This window comes from Rosa chinensis, chromosome 4 (genome assembly GCF_002994745.2).
Source record: "Rosa chinensis cultivar Old Blush chromosome 4, RchiOBHm-V2, whole genome shotgun sequence".
Lineage (NCBI taxonomy): Eukaryota > Viridiplantae > Streptophyta > Magnoliopsida > Rosales > Rosaceae > Rosa > Rosa chinensis.
In genome coordinates this window covers 13,075,351-13,094,023 of record NC_037091.1, presented here as the reverse complement: position 1 = coordinate 13,094,023, position 18,673 = coordinate 13,075,351, and the positions used below count along the sequence as shown (strand labels likewise).

The following is an 18,673-nucleotide window of genomic DNA, read 5'->3' as shown; positions in this document are numbered from 1 at the left end:
AGCGAATTTGTGGCGGATGCTGTTACAAATTTAGGTTATACTTCTTCAGATGGTCTTGCTTGGACCAATTCTGTACCTAGTGCAGCTAATAGAGCTTTTCTTTTTTTATGTTGTATCTAATTTAGTCTTCTTGTAAAAAAAAAAAAAAAAAAACTATATATATATCAAGACTAGGGTTATCACATAATTGTCAAAGTAAGATACATCCCAGGGTCCCGAATTTTTATCCTCAAAGAAGGCTTATGTTTATGTCTGTCCATATTTTTGACAAAATTATTTAGCCAACACAAATCATGTTTACTTAAATCCCTGCATAGAGAACCCTAATCAAGTATCTTGGTATACCTATTATAATTGGTCTGCTGCCTCATTTTATCATCGCAAAACACATTAAAGTCAGTGATGTAACAATTAGAATTGGTTGAAATCACCGAATCACCGCACTTCATTTTGAGAAAAAGAATAGCACTAAGTGCTACAACATGAATGGTTGAATTAGAAAATTATAAAGTTATTATGCGTAATCACAAGAGATGGTGAATATATTCATTCACTCAAGGGGTGAACATAAGAATTATCCTTTGTAAAATAATATTTTTGAGGTCATGCAGGTGACTTTGATGTCCCTCTAGTTCTAGTATTCCAAGAGATAGACATTGTAGAGCTAGTTGATAAAGTAATATGGGTTTCACATCCAAAACCAATTGGCAATGGATGGAGTGGCCCAAACCCTTATAAACTCATAGGCAATGTCCCATTTTCCCCATGTGGGATGTATATATTCTCAACACGCCCCCGCACGTGTGACGAATTTTCAAGCCATACACGTGGACAACTTTGGATGACGTGGAGCCCGTGTGGCCATGAGACATGCACACGTGGGTAACCCACTCTGATACCATGATAAAGTAATCTGGGGTTCACATCCAAAACCAATTGGCAATGGATGGAGTGGCTCAAACCCTTATAAACTCATAGGCAAGGTCCCATTTTTCCCATGTGGGATGTATATATTCTCAACACTAGTCGCGTAACGCCATAATGGTTACGCATCGAGCGATGACATTGAAGGTACAAGACACGCCACAAAGAGAGTAGCGACGACCTATAGATTTTCTTTTATATCCATAGTGTCACAAATTTATGTACATACAGGGGAAGAGTCATATCTTTGCCATGCATAAATCTATATATTCAAGTTTAATTATCCCAATAGTTCAATTAATAAAACTTAGTGCTTCACAAATAAATTGAAACACATTTATGAGCAACTGTAACTGATACTTATAGAGTTATAGGACCTCCAAAATCCTCCACCATGCAATACGTACATATAGCTGAGAATTTTCAATGAGAAAGATTAAGCTGATGATAATAAGTACTTTCCAAACTCATTGCTAGTTTCAACTTTGGCCACGATGAAGATTTGGTAAGATGTCTCGAATGATCTGCTGTGCTATATACTTGTGCGCTTGTTGTGTCATATGAATGCCATCCCAACTAATTAGTTTATCCGGATTAGCACACAGTTGCACATCAGGAGAAACACCACATGCTTTCGCTTCATTAGTATCCGCGCGCTTTACCTTCAATACCACAACATCACTTGTCTACAGCGTCAAATCCTGTTAATTACATATAATTATTAGAGCATCTCGAACAGTTTTATTTTTAAAAAAGAAATTTTTTTTTTGATTCGGTAACTCACCTAACTGTTCTTTTTGAGTGAGTAAGTGAGTAACCATTGAAAAGCGCTATAATAATCACCATATACTAATAACATTAGGGTCCTCTTTCTGCAGTCCTTCAATGGTGTTTCTCAGATTATTGTGAGAATCTGAAATACTATTCCACGTCTTTTGGCAATGAAATTGATCATAATTAAGCAGCAGTGTCATTAGTGAAGAAATGTGCATGTAAGGTAAATTAGGAAACAGCCCATTGGCCATATATCCTGGGACAAGGACGTTCACACACCATAACCAATCACCCTTTGAAATAAAAAAAATTACGTTCGAAGGGTGAATAAGAGCTCAAACATAAGTTTTACTGCAAAATTTACAAGGAGGTAGATTACTTACTTTAACAGCGTCCTGAATGGCTTGGACTACATTGAGAACCATATTCTTTACCTCCTCATAACTTTTATTTTCATGTAATACGGCATTATTATAATCATTTAGTCCAATTTGTCCCACAATGAAGAGAGACCTTTTAAGTCGATCTGCACGTCGAACATATAAATTTATAATTTGAAGAATAGGCAAAATTATTTACACTTCGAAGATCGAAGAGGGAGCAGAGACTCAACCTTGACTAGGAGATGTTCCATTGAAATATTTTGAAAAGCAATCCAGAGTTGTTCACTCACAGGCGGTACGTGTTGCCTTTTATCTGGACTCTCATTTGAAGATGAAACAGGAGCCCCAGCTATTGCAAAATTTTCTCCACTACTGTGAGTGCAATTTTTGCTAAAATATGGTTCAAGAAAATTAAGAAAGACCCTCTGCTTGTGCTGCATAAGAAAATAAATTAAATTTTTATTGCTTAATGATGAAATAAATTAAAATAGAATTGTTAAATATTAATGGTGAAATAAATTAAAATATCTAATTCAAAACTAACTAAAAATGAATGGAGAAAATAATATTATTTACTTGCGTGCCTGCGTGCACGTATGCATGTAAGTTTGTAATTTTGCGATTCAAAGCTAAAGATGGTCAAGCTCGGCGCTTAGCTCATTTTTTGACCCCCATATATCAAACCTTAGGGCATCCTGAAGTGTCTAGTGAACCTTAAACCAAATTAATGTCCAAGATTTTGAGTTTCAAAAATGAAGTCTAAATGAGATGATTAAATTATAAATTTAAATTTGCGATTCAAATAAAAAAAAACCCTTTGGAGAGTTGGCGATGCAGAAAAGGAAATGCATACGCAGAAATGCTTAGGATTTTTTTTTGACGAAGCTAACAGCCACATTATGGATGATTTGGGAAGAAAAAATCAAAACCATTATGTTAGCTGATGTGGCATAGTAATATGCATTGGATTGCAAAGATGACTAACATTATGCGAACTTTACATAAATTTACAACTTGTGTGCATTTTAGATGAGGAGGATCCTTTTTCGGTAACGTCTATTAATGTACCAACTTATGATTGTAACTTCAGGAATGATTTTTTGTTAGAACAATTCTACAAAACCTTTTTTTTTTCTTCTAGCAAGTAAATTTATCAAAGATGGTTAATTTAATTAGAATTGGTGACATATCACAAATGATGAAATGAAAAGTATAAAGCCACCTATTTAAAGTGTAAAGGACGTCAATATTTACTAGATATATATATATATATATATATATATTTATATATATATGACCCCTCTTCTTCTTCTTGGTTGAAGATTCAGCTGAATCCAACTACTCGATGGTTGGTTTCATTTGCCGTGTCAGATCGACCACCTTCTTACTCTATAGCTTGGCCGGTTCTACCCGAAAAGGGAGAAGCGCTGACATTGCAAAGGGAGAGGCTCCTAATGGCGTATCAGTGTCCGAGCACTTTTCAAGAGCAGAAATGTGAGGCTCAAAAACATTATTATAAATAATAACAGGTGTGGGGTTGAGTCTCCAGTTAGGTTGAGTTTCAAACTCCTTTAAAAAAAAAAAAAAAAAGAGGTGTGCCTCAATAGAAAACCTGAACTCTGGAAACTTGACTAATGTAAGACACGATAAAGGCCAATATAGCTGCAACTTGATTCAGCCAGAAGCTAGCAACCTCTGGTTAAAATTATGTATGAGAATTAATTTGAAAAAGAAAGAAAAAGGGTTTATAGTTATCACCTACATTTTCCGAGGGGAGATCATCTATTATTCCATTTGATATCCGATTTGACTATTCCCTCGCCAGTAAATTGAATGTAAGTGGTTGGTGACTCGCATAAGATATACATTATCATCCCTAAAACTGTATTATTCTATGGTTTTCATACTAAAATAGTGATTCTTCACAAAGACTTATAATTCTTCCGAGCATTCACAAATCACAAGTAAAATTTCAGAACCTATTGTGTAAAATATAAGTATAAATAAATAAAGTGTATCTGCCCCAAAATGCCATTGGATCCAATGGTAATTAATCTTACTCTAATCTCATTTTTCAAAGGATACCCCTTACGTTGTCAGATACATCATAATATTAAAACACAAAATGCTAACCATACCATACCAACTTTGTTAGCGCGTGCATAATCTCATATACTATGCTGTTATTTTCTTTTGTTGCTTACATACTAAGATGTAATTTATGCAACGTGTTTAGATTAATCTAAATTATCAATAATATTCTTAAGCCACGGTTAAGGCGCATGACTTTGTTTTAGCACAAGCTTGCTGAATTAGCAATCTACAATCATTTTCTTCACACACTACTCTTACATTTCACATAATCACATGTATATTCATGTTCAGAAATTGTCACATTCTTTCCCATAAAAAAATTCTGGAGTTCTTAAATTTCATTATCTTGTTGTAGACTGATCAGGTTTGGTTTCCATGCTATACTTTTGTCTAATATTGAGTTTTTTTTAATTATTTTTTTTTATGGTATAAATGATGGAAAATTTACATCATTTCTAATAATTTCACCCCACTGATGCTTCACATTTTCGTCCTATAGCACTTTGGAATGTAATTTACAGGAATTGCTCAAAGATTGTGGCCAATAGACTTAAGAGATGGTTGCATGAAATCATATCACCTCTATAAAGTGCCTATGTACTGAGTAGACTTATTTCAGATAACACTAGTAGATATTGAAGCTGCTCAATTTATGCACAAGCTGAGAACACAAGAACAAGGCTTCTGCTCTTTGAAATTGGATATCAGCAAGGCCTATGATCGTCTTGAATGGTCTTTTTTACAGGCTATATACTCACAAAGTTGGGTTTTGCTTCCAACTAGATCCAAATGGTCATGAGGTGTATTGCCTAAGTTAGTTATGCTATCTTAGTGAATGGTGAAGCTACTACTACAGTGAAGTCAACAAGGGGTATAAGGCAGGGAGATCCTCTCTCACCATACTTGTTTATTCTATGTGTTGAGGGATTATCTGTGTTAATTTCTCAGGCTGTTCATTCTGGAGCTATTCAAGGCTTGAAGATGTATCCACAAGCTCCTACATTACATCATCTTTTTTTCGCAGATGATAGTTTATTATTTGGGGCAGCTACTCAAGAGGAATGCATTGCTTTCAGAGAGATTCTAAATACTTATGAAAGAGCTTCAGGTCAGAAGGTAAACTTTCCAAAAAGTAGTGTTATCTTTAGTAACGATGTGCACAATATTGATACACAAGCGGCCCTTGCTTCTATTCTCGAGATGAATTGTGTGAAGGAACATGATAGATATTTAGGCTTGCCTTTGAGGGTTGGCAAGTCTAAAACAGAACATTTTCAATAAATCAAAGAGAAATTGTCTAAGAAGCTGGTTAACTGGAAGTCCAAGATCCTTAGTTGTGCAGGAAAAGAAATATTAATAAAGGCTATTGCTCAAACCATGCCTTTATATGCAATGAATTGCTATCTTCTTCCTAAGGGCCTTTGTGATGATATTCATCAGCTCTGTGCCTCGTTCTTTGATCTGGGGTGACACCGATGAGAAGAAACATATTCATTGGAGGAGTTGGGAAAATTTGTGTTTAACAAAGCATGAAGGCGGGATGGGTTTCAAAAATATTTATGCCGCCTAAAATTTGGCAATGTTAGCCAAACAAGGATGGAGGCGGATGATCACTAATCCTCATTCCTTGATTGCTCAAATCTACAAGGCAAGATACTTTCCCAATTGTTTCTTTTGGGAAGTTGAACTAGGGGAGGCTCCATCTTTTTCTTGGAAGAGTATACTTGAAGGAAGATCGGTGTTGAAGGTAGGAACTAAATGGAGAATTGGTGATGGTTCACAAGTTCACATTTGGAATGATGCATGGATTCCAATGTCCTTCGTACCTTATTCATAGGCCTGAGAATACTACTTTTGAAAGAGTAAGTGATCTTATTGATCACATTTGGAATTATGTGGTCTGATGGTATCCTAGACTGCATTCTTGACCTTGTGCAACAAGAATGTACTTCATTCTAATCTTAATAAAATCATTGCATCTTTCCTAAAACATTTCTAATCATTTCACCCCATTTATTATTATGTGCTAGTGAGATTCAAATTTATAAATTTTACGGTACATATTTACAAATAACTAACAAATCATAATTCACTAGCTAAGATAATAGTTTAAGATTTAAAGTATACCCAAAACTAATTAGAGAATTGTTATACAAGGAATTCTGTTTCTATTGTATGATACAAGTAAGAACGATATGATTGACCTCTCATGCATTAAATTCTATAATTGTTAACACATCTTTGACTCAAGGACTTATGTACTAACTCCATGGTGCCTGCAGGCCTATGAGATTATATGAAATGCAGTACTGCCGGACTATCACTAATCAATTAAGGTTACATTACTTTTGATTAGTATAGGGCTTTGCTATAGGTTTTTCATTCATGTAGCTCATTTCTGTTGTAGTCCATTTGACCGGGTGAGTCATCTTTGTAATGTTTTCTTTCTTACTTTACATTTAATGGACCGACACCCCCCTGCGTTAAAAAGAAAATCAAGATCTAAAATCCATTACATTTTGTTATTAATATACCATTATTGAAAAGAAGCTCCGGAAATGTTCAATAAAAGAAATTTCAAAATTTCAAGTTCCATATTTTTAGAAAATTGCAAACTCGTGACATTCCAAAAATTTGGAGTATTTTTAAATTTCGAAATAAGAATTGGATATGAAAATTTCAAAATTTTGGACTTGTAACTGGTATTGGACTAAAAACAACTCTATTCAAAAGATTTGGATTATAATTGATGAAACACGTTTTTCCCAATCCAATTCATACGAGAGACACATTTTATGTGTGATAATCTTAAAGTTATGGATGTCGTTATAATTCAAATTTGAATTGTGTCAAATCCCACAGACTCAATCTGCCCCTAAAAGGAAGGATCAAAAATGAAATATTTGAGAAAATGCATTTCATCTAGTTCTCCATATTCATTTGACTGTGTAGAGCATCACTCCAAAGTAAATAATATTCTTGTTATAGACCTAATCTTTCACCGAATTAAGATTTTTTTTTCCCCTTAATGTTTAACTACAATTTTCAAAAAATAAAATTTAACCCACAAATGGCTAATGTACATCCATGATCAATTCCTCAAATGGTCAAATTTCTCTTTCCTTTTACCCTCAAATTTCGATCCAAAAATGAAACGTTTATTTTGCAGTTATGGTAATTAGAAAATGTCACACCATAATTGTACACTAGAAGTCAATTGAAAACTGAAATTATGTAATTGAAACGGTGAAACCCAGAAGCTTTCCAATCACTCAAATGTGAACGAGAGTGAGCAACTCTGTCTGTTTGCTTAAATTTAAAATCAGTTTTTGTTGCAGAGATTGAGAGGAGAACAACACACACTGACTTGGAGTTGGAGCTAGCTACCTAACTGCCCTCACACTTTTTACTCCAATGGAGTCAAAAACTACACTATTTTAAACACAACTCTCTTTCTCTCTCCTCCCTCTATTTCTCTCTCTATCCATGCATAGAGATGCAGAAATATTTGTATATAAATTGATGGGCCTCTGCCATTTAGAGAAAGAGGTGGTGGTGGTGGTGGTGGTGCAGTTTTGTCGATCTCAAGGCAATGGTTTCATTTTCTTTGATTAGTTTATTTCGTTAGGTTTGGCTCTCTCTGTGTCTTGTGCTTTTGCTTTGGAGATATAGTATAGTATAGAAAAAAACCGAACTGTTCTCCTTCAGTTTGAGTTCACAGCAAGAAAGCTAAAACACAGAGAGAGAGAGAGAGAGAGAGAGAGAGAGAGAGAGAGAGAGAGAGAGAGAGAGAGAAGGGCTGCAAAACCCAAATGATGCAAACCCGAGAAGAAAGGTTTGGAAATTGAGGCAAATGTCGTCGGTTTCATCGATACCCAGCTCGAGGCAATCCTTCTCTTCTTCTTGTTCTTCAATAATCTCCATTATCTATCTATTTCTCATTTCGTCGGCCTTTGCCTCAAACCATGAAGCCTCTCTTCTCTTCTCTTGGCTGCATTCCTCTACTTCTTTCTCTTCTTCTTCCTTTTCGAACTGGAACATTCTCGACTCTAATCCATGTAACTGGTCCTCGATAACATGTTCTCCAAATGGTTTTGTCAAAGAAATCACTATCCAGTCCATCCCTCTTGAGCTTCCAATCCCATCTAATCTTTCCTCCTTCACCTCCCTTCAAAAACTCGTCATTTCCGGCGGTAATCTCACCGGAAAAATCCCCTCCGACATCGGTGACTGCACTGAGCTACAAGTCATTGACCTAAGCTCAAACTCACTCGTGGGTTCGATCCCTTCATCCATTGGAAGGCTTCAAAACCTCCAAGACTTGATTCTCAACTCAAACCAGCTCAGCGGGAAAATCCCAGTTGAGTTAAGCGACTGCATTGGCCTAAAGAATCTAGTCATTTTCGATAATCAGTTTTCAGGGAATATCCCTCCGGAGCTCGGAAAACTGGCTGGTCTTGAAGTGCTGAGAGCAGGAGGGAACAAAAACATTGGTGGGAGAATCCCTGATGAGCTTGGAGACTGCACCAACTTGACTGTTTTGGGCTTGGCTGATACTCAAGTTTCGGGTTCTTTGCCGGCCTCGTTGGGTAAGCTTAGCAAGCTTCAGACGCTGTCTATATACACCACAATGATCTCTGGTGAGATTCCTGCTGAGATAGGTAACTGTTCTGAGCTTGTGAACTTGTTTCTTTATGAAAACAGTCTATCCGGTTCGATTCCACCGGAGCTCGGTAGGCTTAAGAAGCTTGAGCAGTTGTTGTTGTGGCAGAATAGTCTTGTTGGGGTGATCCCTGAAGAGATTGGGAAATGTAGTAGCTTGAAAATGATTGATTTTTCATTAAATTCTTTGTCTGGTACTATTCCATTTTCTCTAGGAGGGCTGTCAAACCTCGAGGAGTTTATGATTAGTAACAACAATGTCACCGGTTCAATACCTTCCAATCTTTGCAATGCAACGAATTTGATTCAGTTGCAGCTTGATACGAATCAGATCTCCGGTTTGATTCCACCGGAGATTGGGAAGTTGTCAAAGCTGACTGTGTTCTTTGCTTGGCAAAACCAGCTTGAAGGAAGCATTCCTTCATCTTTGTCTAGTTTGAGTAATCTTCAAGCTCTAGATTTGTCACACAATTCACTCACTGGTAGCATACCTTCTGGCTTGTTTCAGCTGCAAAACCTCACAAAGATTCTCTTGATTTCTAATGATATTTCGGGCTCAATCCCACCCGAAATTGGCAACTGCAGCTCTCTTGTAAGGCTGAGGCTTGGAAATAACAGGATTACTGGTGGGATGCCTAGAGGCATTGGAAATCTCAGGAGCTTAAATTTTCTTGATCTTTCAGGGAATCGACTTTCTGGGTCAATTCCTGATGAGATTGGGAGTTGCACAGAGCTACAAATGATAGACCTCAGCAACAATACTTTAGAGGGTCCCCTGCCTAATTCATTGTCATCACTCTCAGGACTTCAAGTCTTGGATGTCTCCATCAATCAATTTTCGGGCCAGATACCTGCAAGCTTGGCTCGCCTTGTTACGTTGAACACTCTTATTCTGAGCAGGAACTCATTCTCTGGATTAATACCTGCATCACTCGGCCTATGTTCGAGTCTGCAATTGCTTGATCTTAGCAGCAACAAGCTCACTGGCAACATTCCTGTGGAGCTTGGCAAAATTGAATCCCTTGAAATTACTCTAAATTTGAGCTGCAATGGACTGTCTGGATCAATCCCACCTCAAATATCAGCACTCAACAAGCTTTTCGTACTAGACCTTTCGCATAACCAGCTTGAAGGGGATTTGAGTCCACTCTCTTCTGGCCTTAACACTCTTGATTCTCTAAATGTGTCTTACAATAACCTCGTTGGCTATCTTCCAGACAACAAGCTTTTCAGACAACTGTCTCCAATGGATTTAGCCGGAAATGAAGGCCTTTGTTCTTCAAACCGGGACTCGTGTTTCTTGAGTGATGTTGGCAGGTCAGGACTATCAAGGAACCAAAATGACGTAAGGCGGTCAAGGAGGCTTAAGCTGGCAATAGCATTGCTGATCACCTTGACAGTTGCAATGGTTGTTATGGGGATAATTGCAGTGATTCGAGCACGAAGGACTATTAGGGATGATGATGATTCAGAGTTGGGGAGCTCATGGGCATGGCAATTCACTCCATTCCAGAAGCTAAATTTCTCGGTTGACCAAGTGCTTAAGAGCCTAGTGGATGCCAATGTGATTGGAAAAGGGTGTTCTGGGGTTGTTTATCGTGCTGATATGGACAATGGTGAAGTCATTGCAGTGAAGAAGCTCTGGCCAACTACAGTTGCTGCAGACAATGGATGTTGCAATGATGAAAAATGTGGAGTTCGTGATTCGTTCTCAGCAGAGGTCAAAACACTTGGCTCAATCCGTCACAAGAACATTGTTAGGTTCTTGGGATGCTGCTGGAATAGGAACACAAGGCTGCTCATGTATGACTATATGCCTAATGGAAGCCTGGGCAGTATTCTCCATGAGAGGACAGGACATGCCTTTGAGTGGGAGCTTAGGTACCGAGTTTTGTTGGGTGCTGCTCAAGGCATTGCCTACTTGCACCATGATTGTGTTCCTCCAATTGTTCACAGAGATATCAAAGCCAACAACATCCTCATTGGCCTAGAGTTTGAGGCTTACATTGCTGATTTTGGTCTAGCAAAACTTGTTGATGAGGGAAATTTCGCTCGATCATCTAACACAATTGCTGGTTCATATGGCTACATTGCTCCTGGTAAGTAGTACTCTAATCACATACAGTTGATTTCACAATTCTTTTAATTTGCTTTACTTCTTTTCAATGCCATTTTCTTGATTCAAAATAATTATCTGCTTGAGCTTAACTTTAGTGGTCTTTTTTCAGAATATGGATATATGATGAAGATTACAGAGAAGAGTGATGTTTATAGCTATGGTGTAGTTGTATTGGAAGTTCTAACAGGGAAGCAACCAATAGATCCAACAATACCAGATGGGCTACATGTAGTGGATTGGGTGAGACAGAAGAGAGGAAATGTTGAAGTGCTTGACCCAATCCTACTATCAAGACCAGAATCAGAAATAGAGGAAATGATGCAAGCATTAGGCATAGCCCTGTTATGTGTAAACTCCTCTCCAGTTGAAAGGCCAACAATGAAAGATGTAGCTGCAATGCTCAAGGAAATCAGGCATGAAAGGGAAGAGTATGCTAAGGTCGATGTGCTTCTCAAAGGGTCTCCGGCGAATGATGCTGCTCGAGAAAATAAGAACTCTGCTGGAGTTTTGGAAACATCATCATCATCGGCAGCAGCGGCAAAAAGCTTGTATGCTAAAAGCAATAACACAAGCTTTTCTGCATCCACTCTTCTTTACTCATCTTCTTCCTCTAGTGCAAAAATGGGTTTCAAGTGAGAAAGGTATTATATGATATACAGCTAAGCAGAAGATTGTAATGTTATTAGTTTCTTTGATCAGTTTCAAAGCTCTTTGTGTTATCGATGTAAAGAAGAAAAGTTTGGATGCAGAGCAACAAAATAAAACCCAACAATTCTAGATTTGGCATTTGGAGTGTTTCCAACAATTTTGCAGAAAAACAAATGCTGCTTGCTTTCAAGACATTAAATTCCAAAATAACCATTAGGCTTGAATTCAGAGACACTAGGCTTCAGCTTTTCTTTGGGGACAAGGATAGGGGAACTCATTGTCATAACCCTAAACCCTAAAACACTATGTTCATCAGGACAGAAAATAATCAGTGAATCACTCATATTCACGAAGAAAACAGTTTTGTCTAGGAAGGAAAGAATCTAGTGAGAAGTCCAGGAGAGGTCAGTGTCTAGATACCTTTAGGACTGAAACATCAACATGATTTGACCCCTAAATTCTGCCTCAGGTAGGTCCCAGAATGAGCTGGGTTTGTGATTCCTTGCATGTGTGCAAGAAATAATGGTTTGTGGACCTTTCACTTTTCCCCATTCCCTAGTTGGCATTCTGAATGAAAGAAATTGATTCCTAATTTTGCACTGATCGAGTGAGTGTACCTTTCCAAAGATCTTAGACTGCTGAGCTTGCTTTATATACAGGTAGGCCTTTCTGCACAATAGGACTGCCTTTAAATGACAAAGGACATGCACTATTATGTGTCTTCTAAAAGGCTCTCTTTCTGCTTTAGGGAAGTTGCCTGTCCTGAAATAATTGTTCATATGCTAAATAGTAGCTCACAGTGTACAAGAGAAGCTTTGCTGTTCAGTTCAGAAAAGAATCTAGTTTCATTAATACCCAGGAGTTGGTGAACTTTGGTGACTAAAGAAGTAAATTTTACCTCCTTTTACAGAACTGGCTACTGACTGCCGTGACAGTTCTGTTGATACTTTAATTTTTCTTGCCAATTTGACAGTTCTGTTGATATCCTTGAACAATTGCTAGCTCGAGATGTTCATATAACCTTGAAGCATTTAGGTACAAGAAAAAGGCACTGGACAGAGGGCTTGAGTGCTTGACAATAGGGACACAATAATGCACTGAGAGGGGAAATAGTAGATGAACACGAGATATAACGTATAAATAGAAACATGTCCTGCTAAATTATAAATAGATATATAGTTATATACAGAAAGAAGGTCATTTTTCTTTACAGGAACATATTTTCTCTGGAGAAGCAAAGCCCCAGATAGATCAGTCTTTAGGAACAAACCTGCATACAGAAACAAGGTATACAACAAACTAACAAAGACTAAACTATGTGTAGCTAATCCAACAGGCAAGTTCACCTTTTAAGTATCAACTGCAGATCGATTGCCAGATTAGCTGATGAAAAATGATCAGTACCTTTTACTGTATTGGTAGCTGGTGATTAAAACCTTGCAATACTTACCATGTGTGATGTGTTCAGTCTATCACATTTTTCTTTTCAGAAGATAAGGCTTTAGAGTTTAGACTCATGAATAACAATTGGAATCGCATACAATTAGGCTAGGACAACAATACCGGCTCTTTGAGGAGCCTTGAAGAACTCTGACAAGCTTCGATAAAGTTTTGTATAAAACTAGAAAATGAACTAAAATTAAATATGATTAAGAAATGCTTCAGATAGCTTTTGAGTTTGGAACCCATTATCAAGCAGATTCTTCACTTTTCATTATTTTCTACGGTAAGTGATGAAGAGTGTGTGTGATTTCTTGAGCTATATCGGTCTAGGCAATAATGAACATGAAGAGAAACAAATCTTAGGTTTTACACTCTTTGCCGATGTCTCTGTATATGTTGCTATCTCAGTACTGCATATATACTTGGAGTAAAATACAAATAGCTTTTAACTGGACGGTAGGAAACGTACATTTTTACAATGTATTATTTTGACAATGGTGTCATGAGTCCCTCAGGTAAGAACTAAGTTTGAGATGCAATTTTACAGATTCTGTAACGTAACAAATGAGAAAAGGGACTCCAGCCAGTTCTTGTCTTTAACCCAACTATAAACAAATAATGTTTTGATGATGAGGTATACTTGAAGCAAGTTTGTTACGGGAGTTCGTCACAAACAATAACTTAATTGTAACACCTTTGTGCTGAGGTTTGAAAGGTTTCAAGATTGGAATGCACAATTCAAACTTGAAATAGTAAATGTATTCTTTGATCTTTATATAAGGCTGCTGCAGAAATGCCCTTTTAAACTATTTGTGTCTGTGTTTACTAGCTCCGTCCCTGCTCCCAAGTCCCAAGGGCTAGCTGATGTTCTAGCTAGCTAGCTAGACATATAGTTTTGTACAATATTGAAATTTGGGGCACAGTTGGAACCCCGGCCTTCCTCTTAGCAAAGAACTAACTTCAAATTTGTTGAACTAATTGGATTGTTACAAGAGTGATGAATACTTGTTGAACTAATTTCTAGATAGCTTCCGGGATCTTCATTCTAATTGTGTTACAACACTACATGAAGCTCTGCCTAGCTCTTAGTCATGAAAAGAACGTCAAATAACACTTGGCTTGACAAGGATGATGATGAAGTCCCTAGATCTCAAAGTCTCAGAAAAAAAAGATTAAGAGCGAAGTGTAAGACAACATGCGAGATCCTTAGCCAAATACCTTCGAAGACTGTAAATCTGTAATCGTACAATGCTATTATGCAAATAATATAATCATCACTAGCATATTCGCATGTCATATACCGAAAAGTACAAATTAACGTAAAGGAAATGTTGGTTAAATGAATTAACTTATTAGTTGCTGCTGTTCTTGGTGGTCGATCTCTGATGTTCACTTGCCCATTACTTTGTCCTTGATAATCTCAGTAGTATTCTTGGCCATCCCCCATGCACCTGAAACGGTGCCCTTTGTTTTCTCTGTGATGGTTTCTGCTGTTTCTGTTACTTTCTCCGTCGCCTCCTTGGTCGCTTTGCCCATCTAATCTCCCAAAACACTCGCAAGTTAATTTCAACAAACTGGTTGCTACTAATGAAAGTGTTCAATATGTGCAATATACATTTTAAAATGTCATGCTAGGGAGTACCATGAAAGATATCTCTTCTAAATGAGCTCTTAATTATAATAGATTGACTCGACCCTAAACCCTATCATCACCTAGCAACTAAGGTGCTAGCTAAAAAATATTAATTAAATTTTTTTCCCCTTGTTAACTCCAACAGAAAATGAACCATTGAAATCGTACTACTTCTCCCTGTAATTAAGAAATAGTAGTATTGAGTGTCTTACGGTTTTGGCAGTGGTTTCTACGGTGTCCCTCATGAATTCGCAAGTCTGTCTCACTTCTTTAGCTCCATCTTTAACTGCATCTGCTGCTTCTTTTGTCTTGTCAGCTGCATCGTCCTCCTTCTTCGACTGTGATCAATTAATTTACCATCAGGAATTAGTTGAGCAGGATATCTACCAACATAATGCGGATCTTAATTAATTTCTATAAATGAACCATTTGTTTTGAAACTCCTTGTCTTAGGATTCATAATGTATCTCGCTAACAAATCGTGCCTGCTGCGAGCTGCAAAATATCGTAAAAAAATTCGAAACCATGCACAATTACTACAACATTCTACCATGCAAAATATTGTCAAGGAATTTAGAGAACTAACTTGCAAAGGTCTTGTGGCCGAAGTGACAAACACTCTAGTATGATCGGATATTCTTTTGAATAGAAGAGATTTGGAGAGGTTTGCAGCGAGGTTCAAAGCTAACATCTTTTGCATTGTGTGTGTTAGGTTAGACGATCACTTGCAAAGGTAGTTAAATCTTTACGTGGTCATGCTCAAGGTTGGTTATATAATGCTTGGAAGAGGAAGTAACTACCACATTTCAAGCGGTAAAAAATGTCGAACAAAGAGAACATTTCTCTATTTTGTGGTGGAATATTATCCCTATGTATGTTGTGGTAGATTATTGTCGATATGTAACTGGTGATTGTGATCAAGTGCATTTTTCTTGCAAACACGTATTCTTTTTTTAAATTTGTTCCATTCTTGTTAAGAATATGTTCGATCACCTTAGCTTTCTGATGTTGTTGCGATGTATATACTAGCCTTTATTGACACGTGATGCATTGTGATGCCCCAGAAATTCACAATTATTTTCCGGAATTAATTTTATAACTATTGGACGGTTTCGTGGCTCGTGGATGGAGCGGAAGTGTTTCGGGCGAATAATTAATTGAAGAATATGGTTTTAGGGGGGTTGCCAAAGGTTGACTTTTTATTCGTTGGGATTCTCCGAAAACTTCCTTCACGAAAGTTGTAGAGCGCGTCGATACGAGTTCGTGGATATGTGGAACGCGAGAATCGGAGTTCGTATGAGGAAGTTATGGCTATGGAAAGAAGTTTCCATTTTAGTATATATAGGAAAAATCAGAAAATATATTCATTTTCCACTTTCCTTTTCCGGAAACCATACACTCTCTCTCTCTTCTCTCTCGTCCGCGCCCTCAGAGTCGAAGATTTTCGACTGACCCGACCCGAACCCGGCCGACCCGACCCGGCTTTTCCGGCGAACTGCGGCGGTCTCCGGCCGTGAAACTTGGTCAGCAGGGTCGCCTCCTCCGTCTGGTTGTCTCTGTGGTGCTCTCTAGCGCCGATTCATCTCCACGGCGGCGCTGCAAGGTGGTGCAGCCTTGTGTTTTCGGACCCGGCCGGAAAACACAACTCCGGCGACCTCATGACTTCAGGCTTCTTGGGTTGAGTTCAGAACAAGCTCGCTGATCGATCCATGGTGTTTGGTTGGATCGATTCACGTGAAACTTCGATCAACTCAGTTGGGATCACTGTTCACGGCTTGTGAGGTAGTTTTCGATCCCTTAGTCTTGTTTTCTGACTTCGAGCTAGTTATGAGTATTCACAAGCATGCTTAGATGAAGAACTTTGATGTTAGGAGTTTTGTAAAATATTGAGTTTTGGCCGGCGGCGGTGCGCCTCCGTCTGTGGCGGCGTTCCGGCGGTGTTCCGGCCACTTAAGGAACTGTTTTTGGTATTATATATGTTCTACTCGTTGATACGAGCGTTTTGATATATAATATGCAAATTTTGGAGTTCGTATGGAATTGTTATGATTTTTGCAGTTTCATACCGATCGATTTATTCTATCCGTGAGGATTTGAGCGTCCGATCGACTTGTGGTTTGGTCACATCGATCGTGGACGTATTCCAGAGACTTTGGAAGGTCTCGGATGTGGTTTTGCCTCGATTGGCGCCACTTTGGGGATTTTAGTTCAAAACAAGGGTTTCGGACTTAAATCAAATGTGAATCGTTACTGATTTTGATCATTGGTGATTAGGTGCTTCTAAAGGTGAATTGGACGAGTTGTTGGTGATAGTGTTAGTTCGGTTCTGTATAGAAGACGCAGCGGGAGTTTCGAGGTGAGTAATCTCACGAAGTTCATTTCACGAACGGGAATACCCTTATTGTTTTGAGAGTTATTTAGTTAACTGCAAACTATAGATGGTATTAGTGGCACTTTAGAGTAGATGATTACGTGTGTGTGTATATATATTATGGGATGTATATATATACATACGTATTCATGTATTAGTAGATATATGTTTACGTGAAATATATATGTTTTGGTGGTTTGTGGATTTATGAAAACAATATGCATGAAATGATGCTTTTTATTGTTTTGGGGTGTGGCTTTTGGAAAACAAATGATTTGTGGAAATGATTGATTTCGATTTGTTTTGAAAAGCGTTGAGATTTGAGAAAAGTGTTGAGATTTGGGTATGAAAACAATAGGCTTGAATTGATGTTTTTTATTGTTTTGTGTTATGGCTTTTTCGGAAAACAATAATTATGGAAATGTTGATTTCGATTGTTTTCAAAAGCGTTGTGATTTGTGTAACATTTTGGGTCCAATGCGACTCCTTTAATGTTTTGCTCCAAGGGACATTGCGGCCCGAGGATCGAAGGTCTGAGACCTTGGGCAGAATATCAGGTGACCACGTCTTCGGCCGGACGAGTGGTTACGTTTTCAGTTAGAGCTCTAATCTGTCTGCCATATAGATAATTCATGGGGTAACGGGAATTGGTTATTTACAACTCATGACATTACGTATTTTTAGGGAACAAGGTGTGAGTTGCTTCCTTATTAATGGTTTTTAAGGGGACAAGGTGTGAGTTGTTTTCCTTATTAACGTTTTGATAGAAATCAAGGTGTGAGTTGCTTTCTATGGTACGATTATGGTACATTTGATAGGAAACAAGGTGTGAGTTGTTTTCTATGTTTTACTGATAGAAATCAAGGAGTGAGTTGCTTTCTATGTTTTACTGATAGAAATCAAGGAGTGAGTTGCTTTCTATGTTTTATTGATAGAAATCAAGGTGTGAGTTGCTTTCTATGTTTTATTGATAGAATTCAAGTGCGGGTTGTTTTCTATGTTTCGTTTTAAAAGGAAACAAGGTGTGAGTTGCTTTCTTTTATTTCGATTTGAAAGGAAATTAAAGTGTGAGTTATTCTCCTTTATTTCGTGTTTTAAGGAATCAAAGCGTGAGTTGTTTTCCTTATTTTTGGCGTGAGTTGTGTGTGGTTTGAGTTACTCATACGGGCTTGCAAAAGCTTACCGGGTTTGTTGTGTGGCAACCCGGTACACTATTCAAACGGTGTAGGGGTTAATCCTGCAGGTTAGGATAATCGGGGCTGAAGCTGAGGTAGCGCCTTTGCAGCTTTACGGTAGGAAGCCTTTTTTTTTAACTTTACCGTCGATAAGGACTTCCGTTGTATAGTTAACTCTGAGCTGTATTTACGTTTTATTTTGTTGTTGACAATTTAATTCGTATGCTTGTGTAATATAACTCTATGGACGAGTGTATATTAACTTTGAGGGTTCAGGGCATCAATATCTGTGTAAGTTAAAGGGAAAAAGATTCCAGGTATTTTGTATTGATGACTGGACGTTCACGCATATATAATTATGGGGTTATATATATCGATTTTCATGTGTGTAAAATCAGGGGCGTGACATGCATGTATGAAGCAACTTCTTTTTTCTTTTTTTTTGAG

At 37.8% G+C, this 18,673-nt stretch overlaps 2 protein-coding genes across 2 annotated transcripts; one reads left to right on the top strand and one right to left on the bottom strand.

Annotated features, from left to right (window-relative positions):
• The first annotated feature begins 7,731 nt into the window (after nucleotides 1–7,731).
• LOC112196563 (LRR receptor-like serine/threonine-protein kinase RGI1) lies at nucleotides 7,732–11,768 on the top strand. The gene is made up of 3 exons (XM_040517860.1): nucleotides 7,732–7,913; nucleotides 7,954–10,936; nucleotides 11,066–11,768. Exons 2-3 carry the CDS (start codon nucleotides 8,029–8,031, stop codon nucleotides 11,590–11,592), a joined length of 3,435 nt encoding a protein of 1,144 aa, XP_040373794.1. The 5' UTR covers nucleotides 7,732–7,913; nucleotides 7,954–8,028; the 3' UTR covers nucleotides 11,593–11,768.
• A 2,482-nt stretch (nucleotides 11,769–14,250) lies between these two features.
• LOC112198831 lies at nucleotides 14,251–15,427 on the bottom strand. Its single transcript, XM_024339934.2, has 3 exons — nucleotides 15,267–15,427; nucleotides 14,893–15,018; nucleotides 14,251–14,583 (listed from the first exon to the last, which is right to left on the bottom strand). Exons 1-3 carry the CDS (start codon nucleotides 15,378–15,380, stop codon nucleotides 14,437–14,439), a joined length of 387 nt encoding a protein of 128 aa, XP_024195702.2. The 5' UTR covers nucleotides 15,381–15,427; the 3' UTR covers nucleotides 14,251–14,436.
• Between the last annotated feature and the right edge of the window lie 3,246 nt (nucleotides 15,428–18,673).